The sequence below is a fragment of the Ovis aries genome, chromosome 1 (genome assembly GCF_016772045.2).
Source record: "Ovis aries strain OAR_USU_Benz2616 breed Rambouillet chromosome 1, ARS-UI_Ramb_v3.0, whole genome shotgun sequence".
In the NCBI taxonomy this organism is placed as follows: domain Eukaryota; kingdom Metazoa; phylum Chordata; class Mammalia; order Artiodactyla; family Bovidae; genus Ovis; species Ovis aries.
The window spans coordinates 108230450-108253856 of NC_056054.1; the positions used below are offsets into that span (position 1 = coordinate 108230450).

The 23407-nt window shown below is 38.9% G+C and overlaps 1 protein-coding gene across 1 annotated transcript; it reads right to left on the reverse strand.

Annotated features, from left to right (window-relative positions):
- Window positions 1-2631: 2631 nt before the first annotated feature.
- On the reverse strand, window positions 2632-3086 carry LOC101109575 (small ribosomal subunit protein uS8-like). Its single transcript, XM_042239684.2, has one exon. It carries the CDS (start codon window positions 3084-3086, stop codon window positions 2694-2696), a length of 393 nt encoding a protein of 130 aa, XP_042095618.1. The 3' UTR covers window positions 2632-2693.
- Between the last annotated feature and the right edge of the window lie 20321 nt (window positions 3087-23407).

The window sequence follows — 23407 nt, forward strand, 5'->3', positions numbered from 1 at the left end:
GCTCAACACAACAGAAAGGAAAAAAAATTTTTTTAACAACATCGTTTACAATATCAAAATACATTAAGTACCTAGTGAAATACATACATCATTTCGTACATACATACGTACATTTCATCTAATGAAATACATACATCATACATACAATACCTGTATACCGAAAGCTACAGAGTATTGCTAAAGGAAATTAAAGACTAAGTAAATAGAATTAGAAAGTGGAAGTATAGGCTTAACACTGTTAAGATGCCTATTCTTCATAAAGAAATAAAAACTTGAGATATGTCACACGCCTAAACAGAAAGTACAGTCTGTCCAACTTCTGAATGAAAACTCAGGAAAATATATTCATGATCTAATATCTGCTAAGAGACTTCTCAGGACACAAAATGCTTTGCTTATTTAAAAATCTGATAAATTAGACCTTGTCAAAGTTAATTTTTTGTTTGCAAAAAGACACAATTAAGAAAAACTAGAGAGAGCAGAATAGGGGGAAAATGTACCTAGACTCATGAAGAATGTTTACAAAAAAAATTAAAATGAGCTATCCAATTAAAACTGAGCAAAATCTTTGAGCATGCTTTGACAAAAGAAAATATACAAATGATCAATATAGACATGAAAATATGCTCAAGACTATTCGTTAATCATCTAGTAAACTAAGACCACAGTAAAGCACGTAATGAGATGATTATCAGAATGCTCATAGTTTTTAAAAACTGGTAATATTAAATGGTGGTAAGGATGTGAAGCAACTGGAACTTGCATACATTGCTAGTGATAGTATAAATTGGTATAATCACTTCAAAGGACTCCTCAGGAGTTTCTAAATTTACAAACACATCTACCTGGTGATCCAGAATTTACATTCCTAGATATTTATCCTATAACCCATAAAAAAAAGTCCTCAAAAAGACTTGTACAAGAATGTTTTTAATGATCTATTCATAATAGCCAAAAACTAACAACAACCCAAATGTTTGTCAATCAGTTCAGTTCAGTTCAGCCACTCAGTCATGTCCGACTCTTTGCAACCCCATGAATTGCAGCACCCCAGGCCTCCCTTTCCATCACCAACTCCTAGAGTTCACTCAAACTCATGTCCATCGAGTCGGTGATGCCATCCAGCCATCTCATTCTCTGTCGTCCCCTTCTCCTCCTGCCCCGAGTCACTCCCAGCATCAGAGTCTTTTCCAATGAGTCAGCCCTTCACATGAGCTGGCCAAAGTACTGGAGTTTCAGCTTTAGCCTCAGTCGTTCCAATGAACACCCAGGACTGATCTCCTTTAGGATGGACTGGTTGGATCTCCTTGTAGTCCAAGGGACTCACAAGAGTCTTCTCCAACACCACAGTTCGAAAGCATCAATTCTTTGGCACTCAGCTTTCTTTACAGTCCAACTCTCACATCCATACATGACTACTGGAAAAACTATAGCCTTGACTAGACGGACCTTAGTCGGCAAAGTAATGTCTCTGCTTTTGAATATGTTATCTAGGTTGGTCATAACTTTTTTTCCAAGGAGTAAGCATCTTTTAATTTCATGGCTGCAATCACCATCTGCAGTGATTTTGGAGCCCAAAAAAATAAAGTCTGACACTGTTTCCACTATTTCCCCATCTATTTCACATGAAGTGATGGGACCAGATGCCATGATCTTAGTTTTCTGAATGTTAAGCTTTAAGCCAACTTTTTCACTCTCCTCTTTCACTTTCATCAAGAGGCTTTTTAGTTCCTCTTCACTTTCTGCCATAAGGCTGGTGTTATCTGCATATCTGAGGTTATTGATCCCAGCAATCTTGATTCCAGCTTGTGTTTCTTCCAGCCCAGCGTTTCTCATGAGGTACTTAGGATGAAGAAATAAATTATAATATGTTCATATAGTGGTAAAATACTCAGCAATTAAAAAACACAAAGTAGTGTATAAGCAAAATTTATTCATTTATTCTCAAAAATATTGTGTCAAGTTTTTTTAAAAAAGGAACAAAAGAGGAGATAATGTATGATTCTATTTGTATGATATCCAGTATCAGGCAAAAGTAATTAGAAGTGGTAAATCAGAAAGAGATTTGTTTAAGGTGGGTATTGCACACTGATCAGAAAGAAATTTATGGGAATTTCTTGGGGTGATGTATATGTTCTATGTTGGAGGGGAGATAATAATTAAGTAAATACAGTTGTGAAAATACATCAAACTGAACATTCAAAATCTGCTCATCTTATTCTTTTCTAATAAGACTTCAATCTAAAGGAGTTTTTGTAGTTTCTCATCACTAAAACGGAACTGTGTTGATATATAAATGTCACTAATTACAAAGTAAGTAATCAAATACATGAGAATTTAGTACATGGTAATAAGATAAATATTAATGGGGGAAAGAAGGATTGCTCAACTAGTCGGACTGGAAAATTTAATGGAGACCTGGAAAGAATAAAATCGGGTCTAAACAGGGTAGGGGGAGCAACAAATATTAGGAGACAGTTTAAAAAATAAAAATATCGATGGCACTCAGCTTTACTCATATTAGGAAAAAGGTGAATTAAAATACACTGAAATCAGATTTGCAAAGATAACAATATTTTGCTAAGGCTGTGGGAGGAAAGAGTATTCCCATAAATTGTACAGCTCCATGGATGATATTCTAGTATTCATTTTATTTTGTCCTTTGAGGCATTTTATTTGCATGTATTACATCCCTAGAAAAAGAATCCAAGGATTTTCCCTCCTGTGTGTTTTTGTCTTGCTTCTTCACTGTCCGTGATGCCAGCTAAGGTTGTCAGTACAATGAAACCAAACTGACAGGATGCAAGCAGGTTATTCTGCCATTTTTCTAGATCTTTGAGTTGCACATCATATCTGGGACTGATCACTCCACACTTATTTAACCTGCCTGTGAGGTTCACAACAGTTTTCCCAGCCCTGTGATCATCAGTGATTTCAAATTTGCCAATGTAACCATGCTTCATCATTACAGTTAGAAAGCTGATGATGACTTTGGAGCATGGTCTAATAAGAACCTGGTGTTTGCCTCTCTTTTTGGCATTGCTGATACTTTTGAGAGCATTAGCCAGGACATTCATGTACACCATTCTGGTGACATGGAAAGATGGCAGAAAGAGCTAATATTCATTTTAAGATATATATTTACCCCAACAATTTCTCTTAGGAAAATTCATTTTATAGATAGACTTATAATTTATATCTGAAATAATAAATTAATTCCACAAATGTTTATTTATTATCTACTACATGTCCACAAGTACTACTGTGGACACTGAAGATATATCAGCTATCAACATACATGTTAAAACTAATACACCAATTCAGCACAGTTGTAGTATACAAAGTCAACATACAAAAATCAGTTGCATTTCTGTAGTCTAAGAATAAACTATCTGAAAATGCAATTAGGAAAACAATCCAACTTAAAATAGCAACAAAAGAAATAAAACACATGGAATTTAACTTTTAAAAGGTGAAAAACTTTCTACAGAAAGCTACAAAGTATTGGTGAAATAAATTAAGACATAAACAGATGGAAACCTATTTCATCATGTTCATGAACTGAAAGACAATAGAGTTAAAATGTCCTTACTACTCAAGGTGATCTACAGATTCAATGTAATCACTAGCAAAATTCCAATGGCAATTTTTCAGAAATAGAATTAGGAAAAAACAATTCTGAATTTCATGTGGGAACACAAAAAACCACAAATAGCCAAAGCAATTTTGAGAAAGAAGAATAAAACTGGAGGCATCACACATCCTAATTGAAAAATATATTACAAAAGCTATGCGATTCATGGGGTCGCAAAGAGTCGGACACAACAGAGCGACTGAACTGAACTGAGCTGAACTGATAGTAAGTGTAACAGCATAGTACTTCTATGAAGACAGACATGTAGATCAATGGAACAGCATAGATAGTCCAGAAGTAGCTCCACACATACACAGTCAACTGATTTCAATGAGGATGCCAGGAATACACAATGGGGAAAGGAAAGTCCTTTCAGTAAATGATGTTGGGAAAATTGAATATCTACGTTTAAAAAGAAAGAAAGAAAAAGAGAGAGATGAATTGGATGCTTATAAACTCAAAATGAGTTAAAATATTTAAACACCCCAAACTGTAAAACCCCTAAATGAAAACACAGGGGAAAATCTTCATGACATCTGTCTTGCTAATGATTTCATGGGTATTACACCAAAACACAAGCAACAAAATCAAAATAAAATAAATGGAACTACCTCAAACTGGAAAACTTCAGTACAACAAAGAAAACAATCAACCAAATTTTAAAGCCACCTCTGGAATGACAGAGAAAATTTGCAAACTGTATATTTGATAAAGGGTTACCTCCAAAACATATAAGAATGCCCTACAATTTAGTAGTAAAAAACAAAACCTAACAACCCAGTCAAAATATGGGCTAAAGACTTGAATAAACATTTCTCCAAATATATGCAAAAGACAAACAAGTATATAAAAAGACAATCAATATCACTAATCATGAGGGTAATATGAATCAAAAACACAATGAAATATCACCTTACACCTATCAGAATGACTATCATCGAAAAGAACACAAATAACAAATGTTAGCAAGGATATGAAGAAAAGAGAGCCCTCAAACACTGTTGGCGAGAATGCAAATTGGTGCAACCACTGTGGAAAACAGTATGGAGTTTCCTCAAAAAAATTAAAAATAGAATTATCATCAGTTCAGATTAGTTCAGTCGCTCAGTCATGTCCAACTCTTTGCCACCCCATGAATAGCAGCACGCCAGGCTTCCCTGTCCATCAGTACCTCCCAGAGTTCACTCAGACTCACGTCCATCGAGTCAGTGATGCCATTCAGCCATCTCATCCTCTGTCGTCCCCTTTTCCTCCTGCCGCCAATCCCTCCCAGCATCAGAGTCTTTGCCAGTGAGTTAACTCTTCACATGAGGTGGCCAAAGTACTGGAGTTTCAGCTTTAGCATCATTCCTTCCAAAGAACACCCAGGGCTGATCTCCTTCAGAATGGACTGGTTGGATCTCCTTGCAGTCCAAGGGACTCTCAAGCGTCCTCTCCAACACCACAGTTTAAAAGCATCAATTCTTCGGCACTCAGCTTTCTTCACAGTCCAACTCTCACATCCATACATGACCACAGGAAAAACCATAACCTTGACTAGACAGATCTTTGTTGGCAAAGTAATGTCTCTGCTTTTCAATATGCTATCTAGGTTGGTCATAACTTTTCTTCCAAGGAGTAAGCATCTTTTAATTTCATAGCTGCAATCACCATCTGCAGTGATTTTGGAACCCCAAAAATAAACTGACACTGTTTCTACTGTTTCCCCATCTATTTCCCATGAAGTGATGGCACCAGATGCCATGATCTTCGTTTTCTGAATGTTGTGCTTTAAGCAACCTTTTTCACTCTCCTCTTTCACTTTCATCAAGAGGCTTTTGAGTTCCTCTTCAATTTCTGCCATAAGGGTGGTGTCATCTGCATATCTGAGGTTATTGATATTTCTCCCAGCAATCCTGATTCCAGCTTGTGTTTCTTCCAGTCCAGCGTTTCTCATGATGTACTCTGCATAGAAGTTAAATAAGCAGGGTGACAATATACAGCCTTGACATACTCCTTTTTCTATTTGGAACCAGTCTGTTGTTCCATGTCCAGTTCTAACTGTTGCTTTCTGACCTGCATACAGATTTCTCAAGAGGCAGGTCAGGTGGTTTGGTATTCCCATCTCTTTCAGAATTTTCCACAGTTTATTGTGACCCACATAGTCAAAGGCTTTGGCATAGTCAATAAAGCAGAAATAGATGTTTTTCTGGAACTCTCTTGCTTTCTTGATGATCCAGCGGATGTTGGCAATTTGATCTCTGGTTCCTCTGCCTTCTCTAAGTCCAGCTTGAACATCTGGAAGTTCACAGTTCACATATTGCTGAAGCCTGGCTTGGAGAATTTTGAGCATTACTTTACTAGCATGTGACATGAGTGCAATTGTGTGGCAGTTTGAGCATTCTTTGGCATTGCCTTTCTTTGGGATTGGAATGAAAACTGACCTTTTCCAGTCCTGTAGCCACTGCTGAGTTTTCCAAATTTGCTGACATATTGAGTGCAGCACTTTTACAGCATCATCTTTCAGGATTTGAAACAGCTCAACTGGAATTCCATCACTTCCACTAGCTTTGTTCATAGTGATGCTTTCTAAGGCCCACTTGACTTCACACTCCAGGATGTCTGGCTCTAGGTGAGTGACCATAGCATCGTAATTATCTTGGTCATGAAGATCTCCTTTGTATAGTTCTTCTGTGTATTCTAGCCACCTCTTCTTAATATCTTCTGCTTCTGTTATGTCCATACCATTTCTGTCTTTTATCAAGTCCATCTTTGCATGAAATATTCCCTTGGTATGTCTAATTTTCTTGAATAGATTCTCTCAGAATTATCATATGATTCAGCAATTCCACTCCTGGGTATATACCAGAAAAAAAAATCAAAAACACTAATTCGAAAAAATACACACACCCCAATATTCATAGCAGCATTATTTACTATTTCCAAGACATGGAAACAATTGTGTCCATCAGCAAATGAATGGGTGAAAAAAGATGTGATATATCTATACAATGGAACATTACTCAGTCATGAAAAGGAACAGAATGCGGCCATTTGCAGCAACATGAATAGATTTGGAGGGTACTGTGCTAAGTGAAACTAGTCAGACAGAGAAAGACAAATACTGTATAATATCACTTATATGTGGAATCTGAAAGTACAACAAACTGGTGAATATAACATAAAAAGAAGCAGACTCAATTACAGAGAACAAATTATTGATTTCCACTGGGGACAAGGGAGGGCAGAGGAACAATATATAAGTAGGGGATTAAGAGGTACAAACCCTTAGGTATAAAATAAGCTACAAGAATATATTGTACAACAAGGGGAATATAGTTATTTCCTAATAACTATAAATGGAGTATAACCTTTAAAAATTGTGAAGCACTGTATTGTACACCTGTAACTTATATGGTACAGCAACTATACTTCAGTGAAAGAAGGAAAAACAACTGTTTCCCAAAGGCCAAAATATCTTGATCAAGATCACATGGCTTTTAAGTAAGTGACTGAGTTGGAATTGTGACAAAGTTTACTTGCCTCCAGAGCACACCTTCTTGGCCTCTGCACTGTGATTCCCTGTTGTAAGACAATTCCAGGAAAGTCCAGAAAAGCAGGTTTAAGTACCCTGGGCAGATAGCATATCAAGGCCATAAGGACAGCCAGGGCCAGTCTTCTACCAGCAGGACATGGACAGCCAGGAAGGATGCACACAGGAGAGTCAAGTTTACTGGGTTTCCTCCCTGTGCACTCTACTCTATGGACTGCCATCACCCATTCTCCTCTCTCTTGGATTTCTCACTTCAGGCACCTGGGGAGTGAGAGGCCATTAAGATAGTATACTAATGCATATATATGGAATTTAGAGAGATGGTAATGATAACCCTGTATGCGAGACAGTAAAAGAGACACAGATGCATAGAACACTCTTTTGGACTCTGTGGGAGAGGGAGAAGGTGGGATGATTTGGGAAAATGGCACTGAAACATGTATAATATCATATATGAAATGAATCGCCAGTCCAGATTCAATGCAGGACACAGGATGCTCAGGGCTGGTGCGCTGGGATGACCCAGAGGGATGGGATGGGGAGGGAGGTGGGAGGGGGGTTCAGGATGGGGAACACGTGTACACCCGTGGCAGATTCATGTTGATGTATGACAAACCAATACAATATTGTAAAGTAATTAGCCTCCAATTAAAGTAAATAAATTTATATTTTTTAAAAAAGACTTCTTTGTCATGTCCTGAGGGAGGACACAGCCCTGGTTTCCTCCCTGTCCCTTAGCATGCACAACCGTCCTCAGCCTGACAGAGGCAACACTGATATTTTAAGAAAGTCTTAGGATCTTTTTCCTGTCTGTTTTTAGAATGTTTTTTGCAATTTTGAGACTTGGTGACAAGAAAATAATTAATAATAATCATCTAACCATAAATAATGGAATCTATTAAGAGACCATATTAAAAAACACCTGCAATTATAGGTCTTCTGAAACAACTTACTTTGTCTTCAGATTTTTCGCATGATGAGTTGAAAATAAATGCTTTCAGGAAGTGTCCATATGTAAGTCTTATTATCCCCTCAGGAGTACCACAAAATAGTTTTGTTTTGTTTTGTTTTTTAATACCTGAAGACTATGCTAACATTTCCTGAATCCCAAGTCCTGGATCTTCCTTATTCTGAGCTCCTCTTCATCCTGGTCACTATGGGGAGAGGAGGCAGGTAAACAAATAAAAGCAACAGAAGGAATCCACCATGTTATTATATTTACAGGTGTTTACAGATGAACATGGGCTTCCCTGATAGCTCAGCTGGTAAACAGTCTGCCTACAATGCAGGAGACTCCAGTTCAATTCCTGAATCAGGAAGAAGGGAGAAGGGATAGACTACTCACTCCAGTATTCTTGGGTTTCCTTGGTGGCTCAAATGGTAAAGAATCTGCCTGCAATGCAGGAGACGTGGGTTCGACCCTAGGTTGAGAAGATAACCTGGAGGAAGGCATGGCAACTCACTCCAGGATTCTTGCCTGAAGAATCCCATGGACAGAGGAGCCTGGGGTCACAAAGGATAGGACACAACTGAGTGACTAAGCATAGCACAGCAGCACAGATGTACACAGCCAATCCCACCAGGATCCTAACGTGTAGATCAATTACTATAGAAAGGCAGCCTGAGAGAGCCCCAGTCATTCTGACAATCAACTCAGAATGTCAGTCTTCACCTTCTCTCATCCAGGAAGCACACCCCAGTGACTTATCTTGTGGCTTCAGTACCTCCCAGCTCTAAAGGCAATCCTGTATAACATAGGTGCACATTGAAAATCCTTGTCTCAGCAAAAAGTGACTGGAATGAGTCTTCCTGACCAAATGATCTACAGGCATACCTCAGAGATACTGTTGGTTTGGCTCCAGACACTGCTATAAACAGACATTGTGATAAAGCAAGTCACAGGAGTTTTTAGCTTTCTAGTGTATATAAGGAGAAGGCGATGGCACCCCACTCCAGTACTCTTGCCTGGAAAATCCCATGGACGGAGGAGCCTGGTAGGCTGCAGTCCATGGGGTCGCTGAGGGTCGGACACGACTGAGCGACTTCACTTTCACTTTTCACTTTCATGCATTGGAGAAGGAAATGGCAACCCACTCCAGTGTTCTTGCCTGGAGAATCCCAGGGACAGAGGAGCCTGGTGGGCTGCTGTATATGGGGTCACAGAGTTGGACACGACTGAAGCGACTTAGCAGCAGCAGCAGCAGTGTATATAAGAGTTATATTTATACTACAATTTAATCTATTAAGTGTACAGTAGCATTATGTCTTTGATAGCATTTTACTCACAATAGAACTTCATTCAAAATTGGAGATACTATTACTGCTTTATCAGTTAAGTTTGTGTAATATTCTAAATCCTGTGTTGTCATTCCAACAATCTTCACAGAATCTGTAGCAGGAGTAGATATCATCTCAAGATACCGCTTTCTTTGTTCACCAATAGGCAGCCATCTCAACTTTTATCATGAGATTGTGGCAGTTCAGTCATATCTTCAGGCTCCAGTTTCAATTCTAGTTCTCTTGCTCTTTCTATCATATCTACAGTTACTTCCTCTGCAGAAGTCTTGCATTCCTCTAAGTCATCCATGAAAGGTGGAATCAGCTTCTTCCAAACTCCTACTAGTGTTGAAATTGTGACCTCCTTCTTTGAATCATGAACGTTTCAATAGTATCTAGAATGATGAATTCTTTCCAGAATGTTTTCAATTTACTTTGCCAAGATCTATAAAAGGAATAACTATCTATGGTAGTTATATCATTCAAAAATGTATTTCTATAAGAATAAGACTTGGAAGTAAAAATTAATTCTAAATCCATGGGATGCAGAATGGATGTTGTATTAGCAGGCATGAAAACAATGTTAATCTTAGTGTACATTTCCATGACAGCTCTTGATTGACCAGGTGTATTGCCAATATGCAATAATGTTTGGAAATGACTCTTTTTTTTCTGAACAATAAGTCTCAGCAGTGGACTTAAAATAATCAGTAAACCATACTGTAAACAGATATGCTGTCATTCAGGTTTTGTTGTTTTATTTACAGAACATAGGAAGAATAGATTCATCACAATTCTTAAAGGCCCTAGGATTTTGGAATGGTAAATGAGCATTGGTTTCAACTTAAAATCATCTGTTACATTAGCCTCTAACAAAAGAGTCAGCCTGTTCTTTGACATTCTGAAGCCAGCCATTGACTTCTCCTCTCTAGTTATGAAATTCCTTGATGGCATCTTCTTTTAATATAAGGCTGTTTCATCTACGTCAAAAATCTGTTTGGCTAAAAATAAAGTTACCAAATGATCCACTAACTGTGCTTAAAAAGGAGGGAGAAGGAGCTTACCTGGTGGCTCAGTGGTAAAGAATCTCCTGCCTGCCAAGCAGGACATTTGGGTTCAATCCCTGAGTCAGGAAGATCCCCTGGAGAAGAAAGTGGTAATTCACCCCATTGTTCTTACCTGGGAAATCCCATGAACAGAGAAGCCTGCTGGGCTACAGTCCAGGGAGTCACAGAGCTGGACGCAAGACTCAAGACTATATGATCCAGCAGTCCCACTCTGGGCATGTATCTGGATAAAACTAATTTGAAAAGAAATCTGCACCCCAAAGTTCATGGCAGCACTATTTACAATAGCTAAAACGTGGAAGCAACCTAAATGTCCATCAGCAGATGAAAAGATAAAGAAGATATGTTATATATGTCTTTTCTCTCTTTGTCTCTCTGTCTCTGTCTCTGTCTGTCTGTCTGTCTGTCTCTCTCTCTCTCTCTCTCTCTCTCTCTTTCTCTCTCTCTCTCTCTCTATCTATATATATATAGATAATGGATTATTTCTCAACCAAAAAAATAATGAAATAATGCTATTTGCAGCAACATGGATGGATCTAGAGATTAGCATACTAAGTGAAGTAATTCGGACAGAAAAAGACAAATATATTATTGATATCATATATTATGATGTTTGGAACCTACAAATAAACTTATTTACAAAACAGACATAGGCTCACAGAAAACAAACTATGGTTACCAAATGGAATAGTGGGGCAGGAGAAGGGATAAATTAGGATTTGGGGATTAACAAATACACACTACTATACAACAAAAACCTATATCCCTGCAACACTGTAAATCAACTAAACTTCAATTTTTTAATATGGTAATTTTTTTACATTTTAAAAATTCTGTTGTTTGATGTAGCTACCTTCATTAATTATTTTAGCTAGATCTTCTGGATAACTTGCTGCAGTTGTTACAATAACATTTGCTACTTTACTGTATACTTTATGTTACTGAGATGGTTTCTTTCCTTAAACCTAATGAACCAACTTCTGCCAGCTTTCAGACAGTGTCTGCAGCTTTCTCACCTCTCTCAGCCTTATAGAATTGAATACAGTTAGGGCCTTGCTCTGGATTAGGTTTTGGCTTAAGGGAAAATTATAGTTGGTTCAATGTTCTGCCAGACCACTGAAACTCTCTCTGTATCAGCAATAATATGGAGAATATGTTTCAGTTTCTTATCATTTGTGTGTTCACTGGAGTAACACTTTTTTCTTTAAGAAGCTTTCTTCTGCATTCACAACCCTGCTAATTTCTGCACAAAAGACCTAGTTTTCAGCCTTTCTTCATTTTAGACATGCTTTCCTTGGCTTTAGACATGCTTTGCTTGGCTTTAGACATGCTTTCCTTGGCTTTAGACATACCTTCCTCATTTCTGAGAGCTATAAGACTAAAGATTAAGATTAAACTGAGAGATATAAGACTCTTCCTTTCACTTGAACAATTGACAGCATGGTAAGGTTATTAACTGACCTAATTTCAATGTTGTGTGTCTCAAGGGATAGGGAAGCCCCAAAAGAGGAAAAGAGATAGGGGGGAACACTGATCGGTGGAGCAGTCGGAACACACACAACATTTATTGAATGTTACAGTCTTATATGGGAACCCTAAAACAACTTTAATAGTAACATCAAAAATCACTGATCACATATCATAATAAATATACTAACAGTTGAAAATCTTGAAATATTATGAGAATTACCAAAATGTGACACAAAGACGTGAAGTGAGCAAATGCTGTTGGAGAAATGGCATGGATAGTCTTGCTCCACTCAGGGTTTCCACAGACCTGCAATTTGTAATAAGTGCTGCATCTACAAAGTGCAGGAAAGGGAAGCACCAGGAAATTAGGTATCCCTGTATTCCATAACTATGCCTATGATTCTCCTGAATGATCTGCTATCCTCTTAGCTCTTTAGATCTCCCTTTGACTGTGCAAAGCACAGATTGACAGAGCATATATTTTCTGCTAGTTACCCCTCTTGGAAATCCTACAGCCACTATCCTGCAGCCCATACAAGGCAATGTGAACAAGGAGTAGAGTCAAAAGATGGAATTTTTGGTGAGTCTAAAGGCTCACTGATGGGTTTTGGCAGCCAATACAATCGTCCATTCACTCATTTAACTGCTGATACAACAACCAGTTGCACACCAAACACTGAGAATGTAATGGTGAGCAATCCAGATGGTTCTCTCCTTTTATAAAGTCCATAGCTTAGTAACAGTCCATAGACATTCTGGTGAAAGGAAGAGTGCTATGGAGACTGTGAGACTCCCATCCCTTTAGGTTACTGGCAGAAGAGCAATAACATCATCTCATCCCAAGTGTGGGCCAGGGTGAGCCCCTGTAGACTGGAACTTTGGGACCTACTCAATCAGGCTGAGGTAAGGACAGGAAGGTCCACTTTGATGCCAAACATTAACTGAAGCTCATCCCTCATTGGAGTACCTCCAAAGAATACCTTGCAGCCTCTGATATATGTCAGATATCAATATTCTCCACACAACTGTCTATCTCTGCCCAGCTTTGGCTTCCCCACCCCCTGAATCTCATCCCATCTCCCCCTTCTGGATAAGCCTCTTACTGATAACCTCACCTCAGTTCCCTAAACTCCTCATCTTCTGAAACTTCCCCCTTTTCTCTCTTGCAGTCTTATGCCGTGAGCCTTGTCACTCCTCAGAACTGTTTCTCCTCTAAAATATTAAATGCCACCACCCAAACCTCTGACACAGTTTCCAGTTCCTGAAACTCCTTCTTCTCCTCCAACTATTTCTCATTGAGGTCCTTTATCCCATGACTTGTTTCTTTTTCCATTTTTCATCAGTCCATTTCCTGATCTTCTAAGCCTGAACCCACAGTAGGCAACTTGAGTTGCTCTCTCGACTTGATTCCAACTTATTGGGTATTTAATTATGTGGCATCCTGCCTTTTAACATCCTCAAGAAGACAATAAAGTAAACATATGCATCTGTACTTTTTTACTTTTTTTTATATACACACCACTATGTTTATTTTTTATTTTTCATTTTCTTATTTTTGGCTGTGCTGGGTCTTTGCTGCTGCATGCAGTCTTTCTCTAGTTGCAGCAAGCAGGGGGCTACTCTCTCTAGTTACAGCGCATGGGCTTCGCATTGTGCTGGCTTCTCTTATTGCGGAGCACAGGCTCTAGGTCTGTGGACTTCAGTAGTTCCGGCGTAGCGGCTCATTAGTTGTGGCTCACAGGCCCTCGTAGCTGGCCTGAGTAGCTGTGGCACATGGATTTAGCTGCTCCAAGGCATGTGGAATCTTCCTGGGCCAGGAACTGAACCCATATCACCTGCATTGGCAGGCAAATTCTTATTCACTGTGCCACCAGGAAAGTCCTAGACTCTTTTTCTCTTGATTCAAACCCTGATGGAGCTCAAACCTGGCACTCACTCATCATTCCTACCCTTAAATTGGAGGCAAGTGTTTCATATATACTCAGTTCAGTTCAGTTCAGTTGCTCAGTTGTGTCTGACTCTTTGCAACCCCATGGACTGCAGCACGCCAGGCTTCCCTGTCCATCACCAACTCCTGGAGCTTACTCAAACTCAGGTCCATCGAGTCGGTGATGCCATCCAACCATCTCATATATACTCACATCTCAAGATATCAATCCTAAAGCAAGGATATAATTGACATTTCCTACACTACACTTGGTTATAACTCTAAAACTGCCACAGATGCAATCCTCACTCTTTTACCCGAGCTTACGTGAATCTCACTGAAAAACTGAAACTCCATTCTTACATCTGCAGCAATCCTTAAATTGTCAGCAACATAAAAGTGAGTTTAATACTAGAAGCACTTAATTCAAAATCATGTGGAAAACTTTCTAATGATCCTGGTTATTAATATCTTTTAGAATATATTTTGATGCCAATCCAAATGCTAATCTTCAATTCAGTTCAGTTCAGTCGCTCAGTCATGTCCGACTCTTTGTGATCCCATGAATTGCAGCACGCCAGGCCTCCCGGTCCATCACCAACTCCCAGAGTTCACTCAAACTCACGTCCATCGAGTTGGTGATGCCATCCAGCCATCTCATCCTCTGTCATCCCTTTTTCCTTCTCCTGCCCCCAATCCCTCCCAGGATCAGAGTCTTTTCAATGAGTCAACTCTTCACATGAGGTGGCTAAAGTACTGGAGTTTCAGCTTTAGCATCATTCCTTCCAAAGAACACCCAGGACTGATCTCCTTTATTTATTTTATTTTTTTAATTTTAAATCCTTAATTCTTACATGTGTTCCCAAACATGAACCCCCCTCCCACCTCCCTCCCCATAACATCTCTCTGATCTCCTTTAGAATGGACTGGTTGGATCTCCTTGCAGTCCAAGGGACTCTCAAGAGTCTTCTCCAACACCATGGTTCAAAAGCCTCAATTCTTCAGCGCTCAGCTTTCTTCACAGTCCAACATGACATCCATACATGACTACTGGAAAAACCATAGTCTTGAGTAGAGGGACCTTTGTTGGCAAAGTAATGTCTCTGCTTTTCAATATGCTATCTAGGTTGGTCATAACTTTTCTTCCAAGGAGTAAGTGTCTTTTAATTTCATGGCTGTAATCACCATCTGCAGTGATTTTGGAGCCCAGAAAAAATAAAGTCTGACACTGTTTACACTGTTTCCCTATCTATTTGCCAGGAAATGACAGGACCAGAGGCCATGATCTTCGTTTTCTGAATGTTGAGCTTTAAGCCAACTTTTCCACTGTCCTCTTTCACGTTCATCAAGAGGCTTTTAGTTCCTCTTCACTTCTGCCATAAGGATGGTGTCATCTGCATATCTGAGGTTATTGATATTTCTCCCAGCAATCTTGATTCCAGCTTGTGCTTCTTCCAGACCAGCGTTTCTCATGATATACTCTGCATATAAGTCAAATAAGCAGGATGACAATACTTGAAACATACTGACACCACACCAAAGTGATTTCTAATCTGATCAATTAGATTGTAACTGGATGTATGGAATAAAATAAGAATAAGCCACAAACTGAAATGTACAGAAATGGTAGTTTTCTCATTTTTTTTATAATTTAATTTATATCCCTAATCTCCATTCTGCCTATTAACCAGCCAAATAATAGTCTTAATTTTGCCAACTCAGATTAATTTCAGATGTATCAGAATTTTCTCACTCTATCCAATATTTCCCCTTTCCACCTATCTCTGAGAGTAATTTCAGGATCGGCTGTGTGGGGGACACAGTGCAGAAAGGCGTATGTTGGATATCTGGTCCTCAGAAGTTCCTTTCTTTCCATGCAGACATCTGGTCATGCATCTGGCCTACAGGCAAGATCATCCCTCTGCTTGTTGGCATCTCTTAAGGCTTCCATACTTCTCTAAGTCTGAGAGCAACATTCCATGTCCTTACTTCCTTGTCTTAAGCACAGCCCTGGCAGGAGACTTGGGGTTCTGCCTCAAGCTCTTTAGGAGAAGAAACGCTCTCTATCTTGTTCATTCTTGTTCTGTGTATAGAATAGCATCTCAAATAAAATACATGTTCAATAAATGTTTGTTGACAGGGACTTTTATTTCTTGACATCTACACAGTCATCTTTAACTCACTTCCATGTTTTGGTAAAATAGAGAATTTCTATCATATTACTAATGCCTATATATCTGGCCATGAATCAGCCATGAGTATTAGATTTCCCACAACTTATCTGGAGATTTATGTAATCTACCCCATAATTGTGTCCTCACTAAACTCCTAGAAGAGATGTTGGATACTACAAGTCAGGACACTAGTGAACCCCAATAAACTAGGTCTCTAATATCTCTCAAAATCCATCTTGGCAATTTGGCACTTTCAAAAAATACAGAAATTTAACCCTCCAAAATAGTAAACAATAATACAGACCTTTATAGATAATACAGACCTTTATAGATAGATAAGGAGGTGGCAAGAGTGGGGAGTGATAAGGCATGATGGATATTGTAACATACAGCACACAGTAAAACTTTCCAAAGTTCCCCTTTAGAGATGTCTCTCCACAAACTGCATTAACCACAGCATCTGCCTACCCCCCAATTTTTTTATTTTTCCTAGATCTCCAGTTTCCTGATCTCTTTCCCAACTGCCTTTTCCAATCTCCTTACTTCTCTTGCCCCTCATCCTACCTTCTTGAGCTTTTTTCTATATCTTACCTTTGTGTGTCTTCAAGTCTCCTCTTTTCCTTAGGAAGACCCAAGTAACTATGGCTTTAGGTCCAGAAGCTGACATGTAAGATATGCTGATTATAATCCTGTGCATTGCAAATATCAATTAAAATTGTATTCCTGCCAGTTAAAAATATGAAGAGAACTTGGAATGAAATTAGTTGAATCCAATCTAATGGCAAAGAGATCTGATGGGGAACCAGTGGCTGAGGGGTGAGCCTAAGCTCAAATTAGGCTTGAAATTTTGTCGGGATAAATTCAAGGACAGTGAGCTACAAGACTATCCCATTTATAGGGCATAGATTTGAAATATTTATTGGAATGGAGTGTGCAAAACAAGGTTTGACTTATTCTTCATGGTTTTGAGAAAACTTAACCTAGAGGTCTGCAGCTCAAGACCCCACACCTCAAACAAAATCTTTGTTCCATAGGCAATATCAGTTCATCTGCACCATAAAGCCAAGGTGATTGACAGGGTGTGCCAGAGACTGCAGGATGCTCACCAAACAGTCACTCTCTCCTTGAGTAACAACAGGAGGCAATAATGTGACCGCGTGATCACCCAGATTCTGCAGCCACTCCCTTTATCCCTAGATAAAGGTAGGCATGTGACTGCATTTTGGGCAATGGTATGCAGGCAGAAGTTGTTGGGTGGTGGTGCTTCTGGGAGAACTCAGAGAGGATGAGGCTGACTCAGCAGGGAAGGCTTTCTGTTCTTTCTGCCTACTTCAAATGGGAACATTGTTGCTACAACATTGAGACAACTGTTAGGGTGCAATCTACGTGCTAAGCATGACAGAAAAGAAAGCCAGAAGGAACCCAAAACACTGAAAAAAAAATTAATGTCAAATTCAACCGGAGGAAGATAATATCATGAGTGAAGGGTAGAACTTGAAGTGGTAGGGACTCTGCATGATTCAATTAAATTTTGTGAATCTCTTTGAAAAGACTCAATTTTTGCTTTTAGATGAAACAAAAACAAATTTCTAACATTTTTAAACCATCTCACTTAGGTTTCTGTGACGGCAATTAATCAAATTCCTAATATTTAGTCATTCCAACTTATATCAAAATGTTAAATTGTTTCTTTAAAGGGCTTTATTCCAGTAAAAAAAAGAAGTAAGAATTGATGTGGTAAAGTTCAAATATATATTATTAATATTTCTCTACTATGTTGAAAAATGATCTTTAAATATTTTGTGTTTAAAATATTTATAATATGTAAAAAGATAATATGGATATTGAATGCCTAATAACTTAGCTATGAGGTTTCAATTTTTTAAATGTGTAATAAGTAAATGATTTTGAATTGGGAGTAATGAGAAAAAATCAGTATTTATTTGAGTTTTAATATGTGTTTAGCACCTAATTCTCTAAACATTTCCTAATTAAGAAAATGTTTTCATTATAATCTTAGGAAACAGCTTCAAATATCACAAATAACTGGCATATTTTCTTGAAGATAGCACCTTTTTTCTAATACTCCATGGGTTTAATCCGATAATCTGAAAGTGATGACTCGTGTGTGTTTTTTCATTGTTCTAATTGTTCTCTTCATTTAATAATCTATATAAGCTGTCATTTTTCTGTTTTATATCATAAAGAACAGAATCCATAGAACAGCCAAATTCATCAAGAGCATAAACCTTATGTCTGAATTTATAAGAGTACCTAGTGGAATACAACCAGCAACCAACTTGCCAGATAGACTCAATGCAGGGGAATCAGGGAACTGTTACAGAAACAAGTAGCATAACCAAGTGTGTCAGAGCACCAAACCTCTAATAGAAAGATTCTTCAGGCAAACATAGGGCAAGCATGATAAGTGGCAGCATGGGATCTAACCAGCCCAGCTCGATAATGCTCTGGATTAAGAGAAACCACAGCACAACCATCTAGTTCCTTGGTCAGACCTTCTGGAAGACCAGTTAAATAAGCCAAGCCACTAGATGGTTAAGGGGAAATTTGTCTAATAGAATTGTTGCTTTAAGTTGAAAGTTATAAGAGAATTTTACTGTTTGTAAGCATCATGGAGGAGAACATTATAATCACCATACTTTTAAGAGCCATTTATTTGATTTGTGATTACTTACATATATGAGAAGCTTTGTTAGACTGACAACTTACTAGGAAAGGAAATAGAAAATTGTACATTAAATTTATAAATGCAGTTGAAAATTTCTAGGAAATTTAATTAACTAAGCTATAAAAATCCCCTTTAAAATACTTGCTAAATTTTCAGTAATATAAAGTTACATTATGAAGTACCTTTTTTCTTTCTGTGATTTTTCTTCTGTTGTTTGGGGTTTTATTGTTGCTATTACTCAATGCGTTAAAAATATCTAATTGTAAATATATACAAAGTATTTTATGAGTCCTCAAGCCACTTTCAATAAATTCCAGAATTCACATTAACACTGTCCTTGGATTATTCTTCTAAATTATCTACTTATTTTTTGGCTGCGCCGAGTCTTTGCTGCTATGCAGGGGCTAATTTTCATTGTGGCGCGTGGGCTTCTCACTCGGCAGCTTCTCTTGCTGCAGAGCACGGCCTCTGGGCGCATGGGCTTCAGCAGTTGCAACACATGCGCTCCACAGTTGTGGCTCTCGGGCTCCAGTAGTTGTGGCACACGGGATTAGTCGCTCTGTGGCATGTGGAATCCTCCTGGACCAGGGATCGAACCCCTGTTCCCTGCATTGGCAGGCAGATTCTTATCCACTGTACTAGCAGGTAAGTCCTCCTTGGATTATATTGACCAGCTCAACAGAGCAGTGCAAACAAGGAATTTTTCACAAAAGGCAAGGATGAGGAAAATGCTGAAAACTCAACATTTTAGTTTTTGTCCCCACAAATTTTCTACTCTGGAAAATTACTGTGATCTTTTAAAAGAGGTTTTAAAAATCTCACTGACTCTGTTACAGTCCCTTCATTTTCACAGTTCATCCTCGTCTGTAATATTATGCTGCTCTTACTGTGCTCTTGTGGCTTCTTCTTCTCCTTCTCTAACCATCTTTAGGGGTGGTTTTGTCTGGCTCAGCCCAGATTTGTCTGTCAAAATCCATCTTAGAAAATTTTATATTTTGGAGATTTGCAACCGTCCTGAAGAAAATGCATTACCGGGAATGTCTGACAGTATTGTGCCTCTTGGTGAGTGAGGAAATGTTGTGTTCGTTTTTCTTCATGGATGCCACCAGGTGTCACTGTTCTCCAAAACTTAGATCAGTGCTAAGGTAAGTACCCTTCTTCTTCATGGATCACAGCCTACAGTGGCGAAGGGGCTTAGAGTAACTCAATGAAGCTATAAGTCATGTAGTGCAGGGCCACCCAAGACAGACAGGTCACAGTGGAGAGTTCTGACAAAATGTGGTCCACAGGAGGAGGGAATGGCAAACCGCTCCAGTATGCTTGCCTTGAGGACTCCAAGAACAGTAAGTAGGAAATGGAAAAGCATCAGTGTCTTTTGGAAAGATCCTGATGCTGGAAAAGATTGAAGGCAAGAGAAGTGGGTAACAGAGAATAAGATGTTTGGATAGCATCACCGACTCAATAGACATGAGTCTGAGCAAACTCCAGGAGATAGTGAAGAGCAGGGAAGCCTGGCGCTGCAGTCCAATGGGGTCGCAAAGAGTTTGACACAACTTACCAACCAAACAACAACGAAGTACCTTTAGCTTCCCAAATCCTGGGCCGTCCTGGACTTGTTGCCAAGTTTGTGCCACTCATGGGAGGCATTGCAAGCATCTATTGGGCCTTGCAGAAATCTCACTCAATGTGCAGTATTGCAGATTGCAGACTGGTCAACATGTAAACTTCAGGCTCTTGCTTTTACCACTACTTAATGTATTCCTCTACCATGAGTTTCTCTTGTTTATGGTAGCACACGTCCTTTAATCGTGTTTCTAATATTTGTTTAATGGTGCACATAACAGCCATTCAGTCCCCAGAAGGCTTTGTCTTACATGGTGGAGGAGGGCAAAGGGCTACTAAAACACTTCTCCTTCTAGGAAAGACTCTAATTTATTAGAAAATTGTATTTAGAAGAAAGTTGGGTTAAAAAAAGTCTGACCTGTAATGTGAGTTGCTTAGACTTCATATGAGGGCTTCCCTGGTAGCTCAGATCTGCCTTCTATGCAGGAGAGCCCAGTTTGATCCCTGGGTCAGGAAGATCCCCTGGTGAAGGTAATAGTTACCACTCCAGTGTTCTTGCCTGGAGAACTCCATGAACTAAGGAGCCTAGCAGGCAATAGTCCATGGGTCGCAAAGACTTCATACGAAAGAACTCACTGAACACTGCAATTCTGGTGAGCTATCTAATATACCCAGATCTAGACTGCTTTAATTCCTCAGTAAGTACTATCAAGGTACTACAATTTTCTCTACAGTATCCTTTTAGATTTGAGGGTGTATTCTGGAGACCATTATAATTCAATGGGAATATATTTCTACTTATTTGTGCCATAAGCCAAAGAGTGGCGGTGTCATGGTGAAGGTTATCACTTTTCCAACTACATTTAAAAAGAAACCTCATTGCACAACACAAAGCGAACTTTTCTTCCATATCTTTTTTCTATATCTTTCTTCCTCAAAATTGCACTCAGCGTAACAGCTATTCCTTCCAATACTTTTCAAAAATCTCTTTCAACACTCTGTTTTCCCTAGCTCTCCTCTTTCATCTCCTTTTCGCTTATCTTTAGCTTTCTGCTCTCTTTTGCTCAGAATTTTTTTTTTTCTGCTGTTTTCTTTCTCTGGAAATCAATCACTCCTTTCTCAGCTTCTCCCAGTTCCTGTTACCTTGATCAGGCCTGGACACTGAGCAAAGCAAGCAATGAATTCTGCATAGAAAGAGGAACCAGAGGAAGGGCATGATATTTATATTTCAATATCTTTCCAGGCACAATACAGTTAAATGAACAAAAATCAACATAAAGATACATTGCAGTGATAGTAGATTGTTTGGAAATGAGTATATTACGAGTGGCATTGGAAAATGGTAGTTTTTCAGAAAGTCATTTTACAATATGTGAAAAGATCCATTCAAATTCTTTCTGATTCAGTAATTCCATTTCAGAAATATGCCCCCAAGAGGAAAGCAAGCATCAAAATGTATAAAGATGTTTGAAGCCGTGCACTGTGAAGGGAGGTAACAGAGGGTGTCATAAACACTATACCTGATTCACAATCAAAATAATAATAGGAGCTGCCTATAAAGGATCCAGGCCCAGAATTTGACTAAAAATAAAGTGCTCTCATGATGTGAGATGTAAGCAAACAAGATTCAACATATAATAGAAGGAATATGCCATGGCCTAGTTCTTCTCAATAGGAGTCCAAAAGAATCATTTGTAGATTTGTTTTGATAAGACTTGGCAGTTCCCAGTTCCCAAAAAGCTGTCAGTGAGCTATAATATTGGAAACCACAATATTAAGTAAAATATCAGGATCAACTAGCAATACTTCTCAACCATTTTTTTTTTAAATTTGGGGATACTCGCTTTACAATGTTGTGTTGGTTTCTGCCATAGAAAGTGAAAAGTGAGAAAGTGAGGTCGCTCAGTCATGTCCGACTCTTTGTGACCGCATGGACTGTAGCTTACCAGGCTCCTCTGTCCATGGGATTTTCCAGACAATAGTACTGGAGTGGATTGCCGTTTCCATCTCCAGGGGATCTTCCCAACCCAGAGATAGAACCCAGGTCTCCTACATTGTAGACAGATGCTTTACCATCTGAGCCACCAGGGAAGTCTGGTTTCTGCCATACAACAATGTAAATCAGTCATAATTACGTACATATATCCCCTTTCTCTGTGAAGAGCTGACTCATTGGAAAAGACTCTGATGCTGGGAGGGATTAGGGACAAAAGGAAAAGGGGACGACAGAGGATGAGATGGCTGGATGACATCACTGACTCCATGGACCTGAGTTTGAGTGAACTCCGGGAGATGGTGATGGACAGGGAGGCCTGGCGTGCTGTGATTCGTGGGGTCACAGAGAGTCGGACATGACTGAGCAACTGAACTGAACTGAACTGAACTGATCCCCTGTCTCTAAAGCCTCAAAACTACAATATGACCCAGAAATTCCACTATTGGGTATATATACCCTGAGAAAACCACAATTCAAAAAGACACATGTACCCAGTGTTCATTGTAGCACTATTTACAATAGCCAGGACATGGAAGCAGCCTAAATGTCCATTGACAGATGAATGGATAAAGAAGATGTAGTACATATATACAATGGAATACCACTCAGCCATAAAAAGGAATGAATCTGAGTCAGTTGTACAGAGGTGGATGAACCACCTTAATACTTTTAGTTGATATCATTTGCTCCAATCAGAGACAGAATCTCACTAGAACTAGACCACTGCCAGATCTCAGATCTCCACTGCTCTCATGCCCTTCTTCCAGGCCCTTGTCCACTTCGGTTTTCACTGCCCAAATAGTGTCAACAATTTAATCCTTGCCTCCAGTTCCATTTTCTAGAAAACTCAAGCTAAAACAGCCATTATACCCTTTTTTATGTGTTCTCTCTTTTTATCTTAGCCAACTTGAGGTGGATTTTTTGTCACTTGGAATCAAGAACCCAGCAAACTATAAGCCCAGCAAAAATTTTTACAAGATTGGATTTGTTCTTAACACCCTATATTGTCTCTTTAATCACTTTATCACAATTTTTAATACCTGTCTTCCTGCCTTAGACTCTAAGCATCATAGGAATA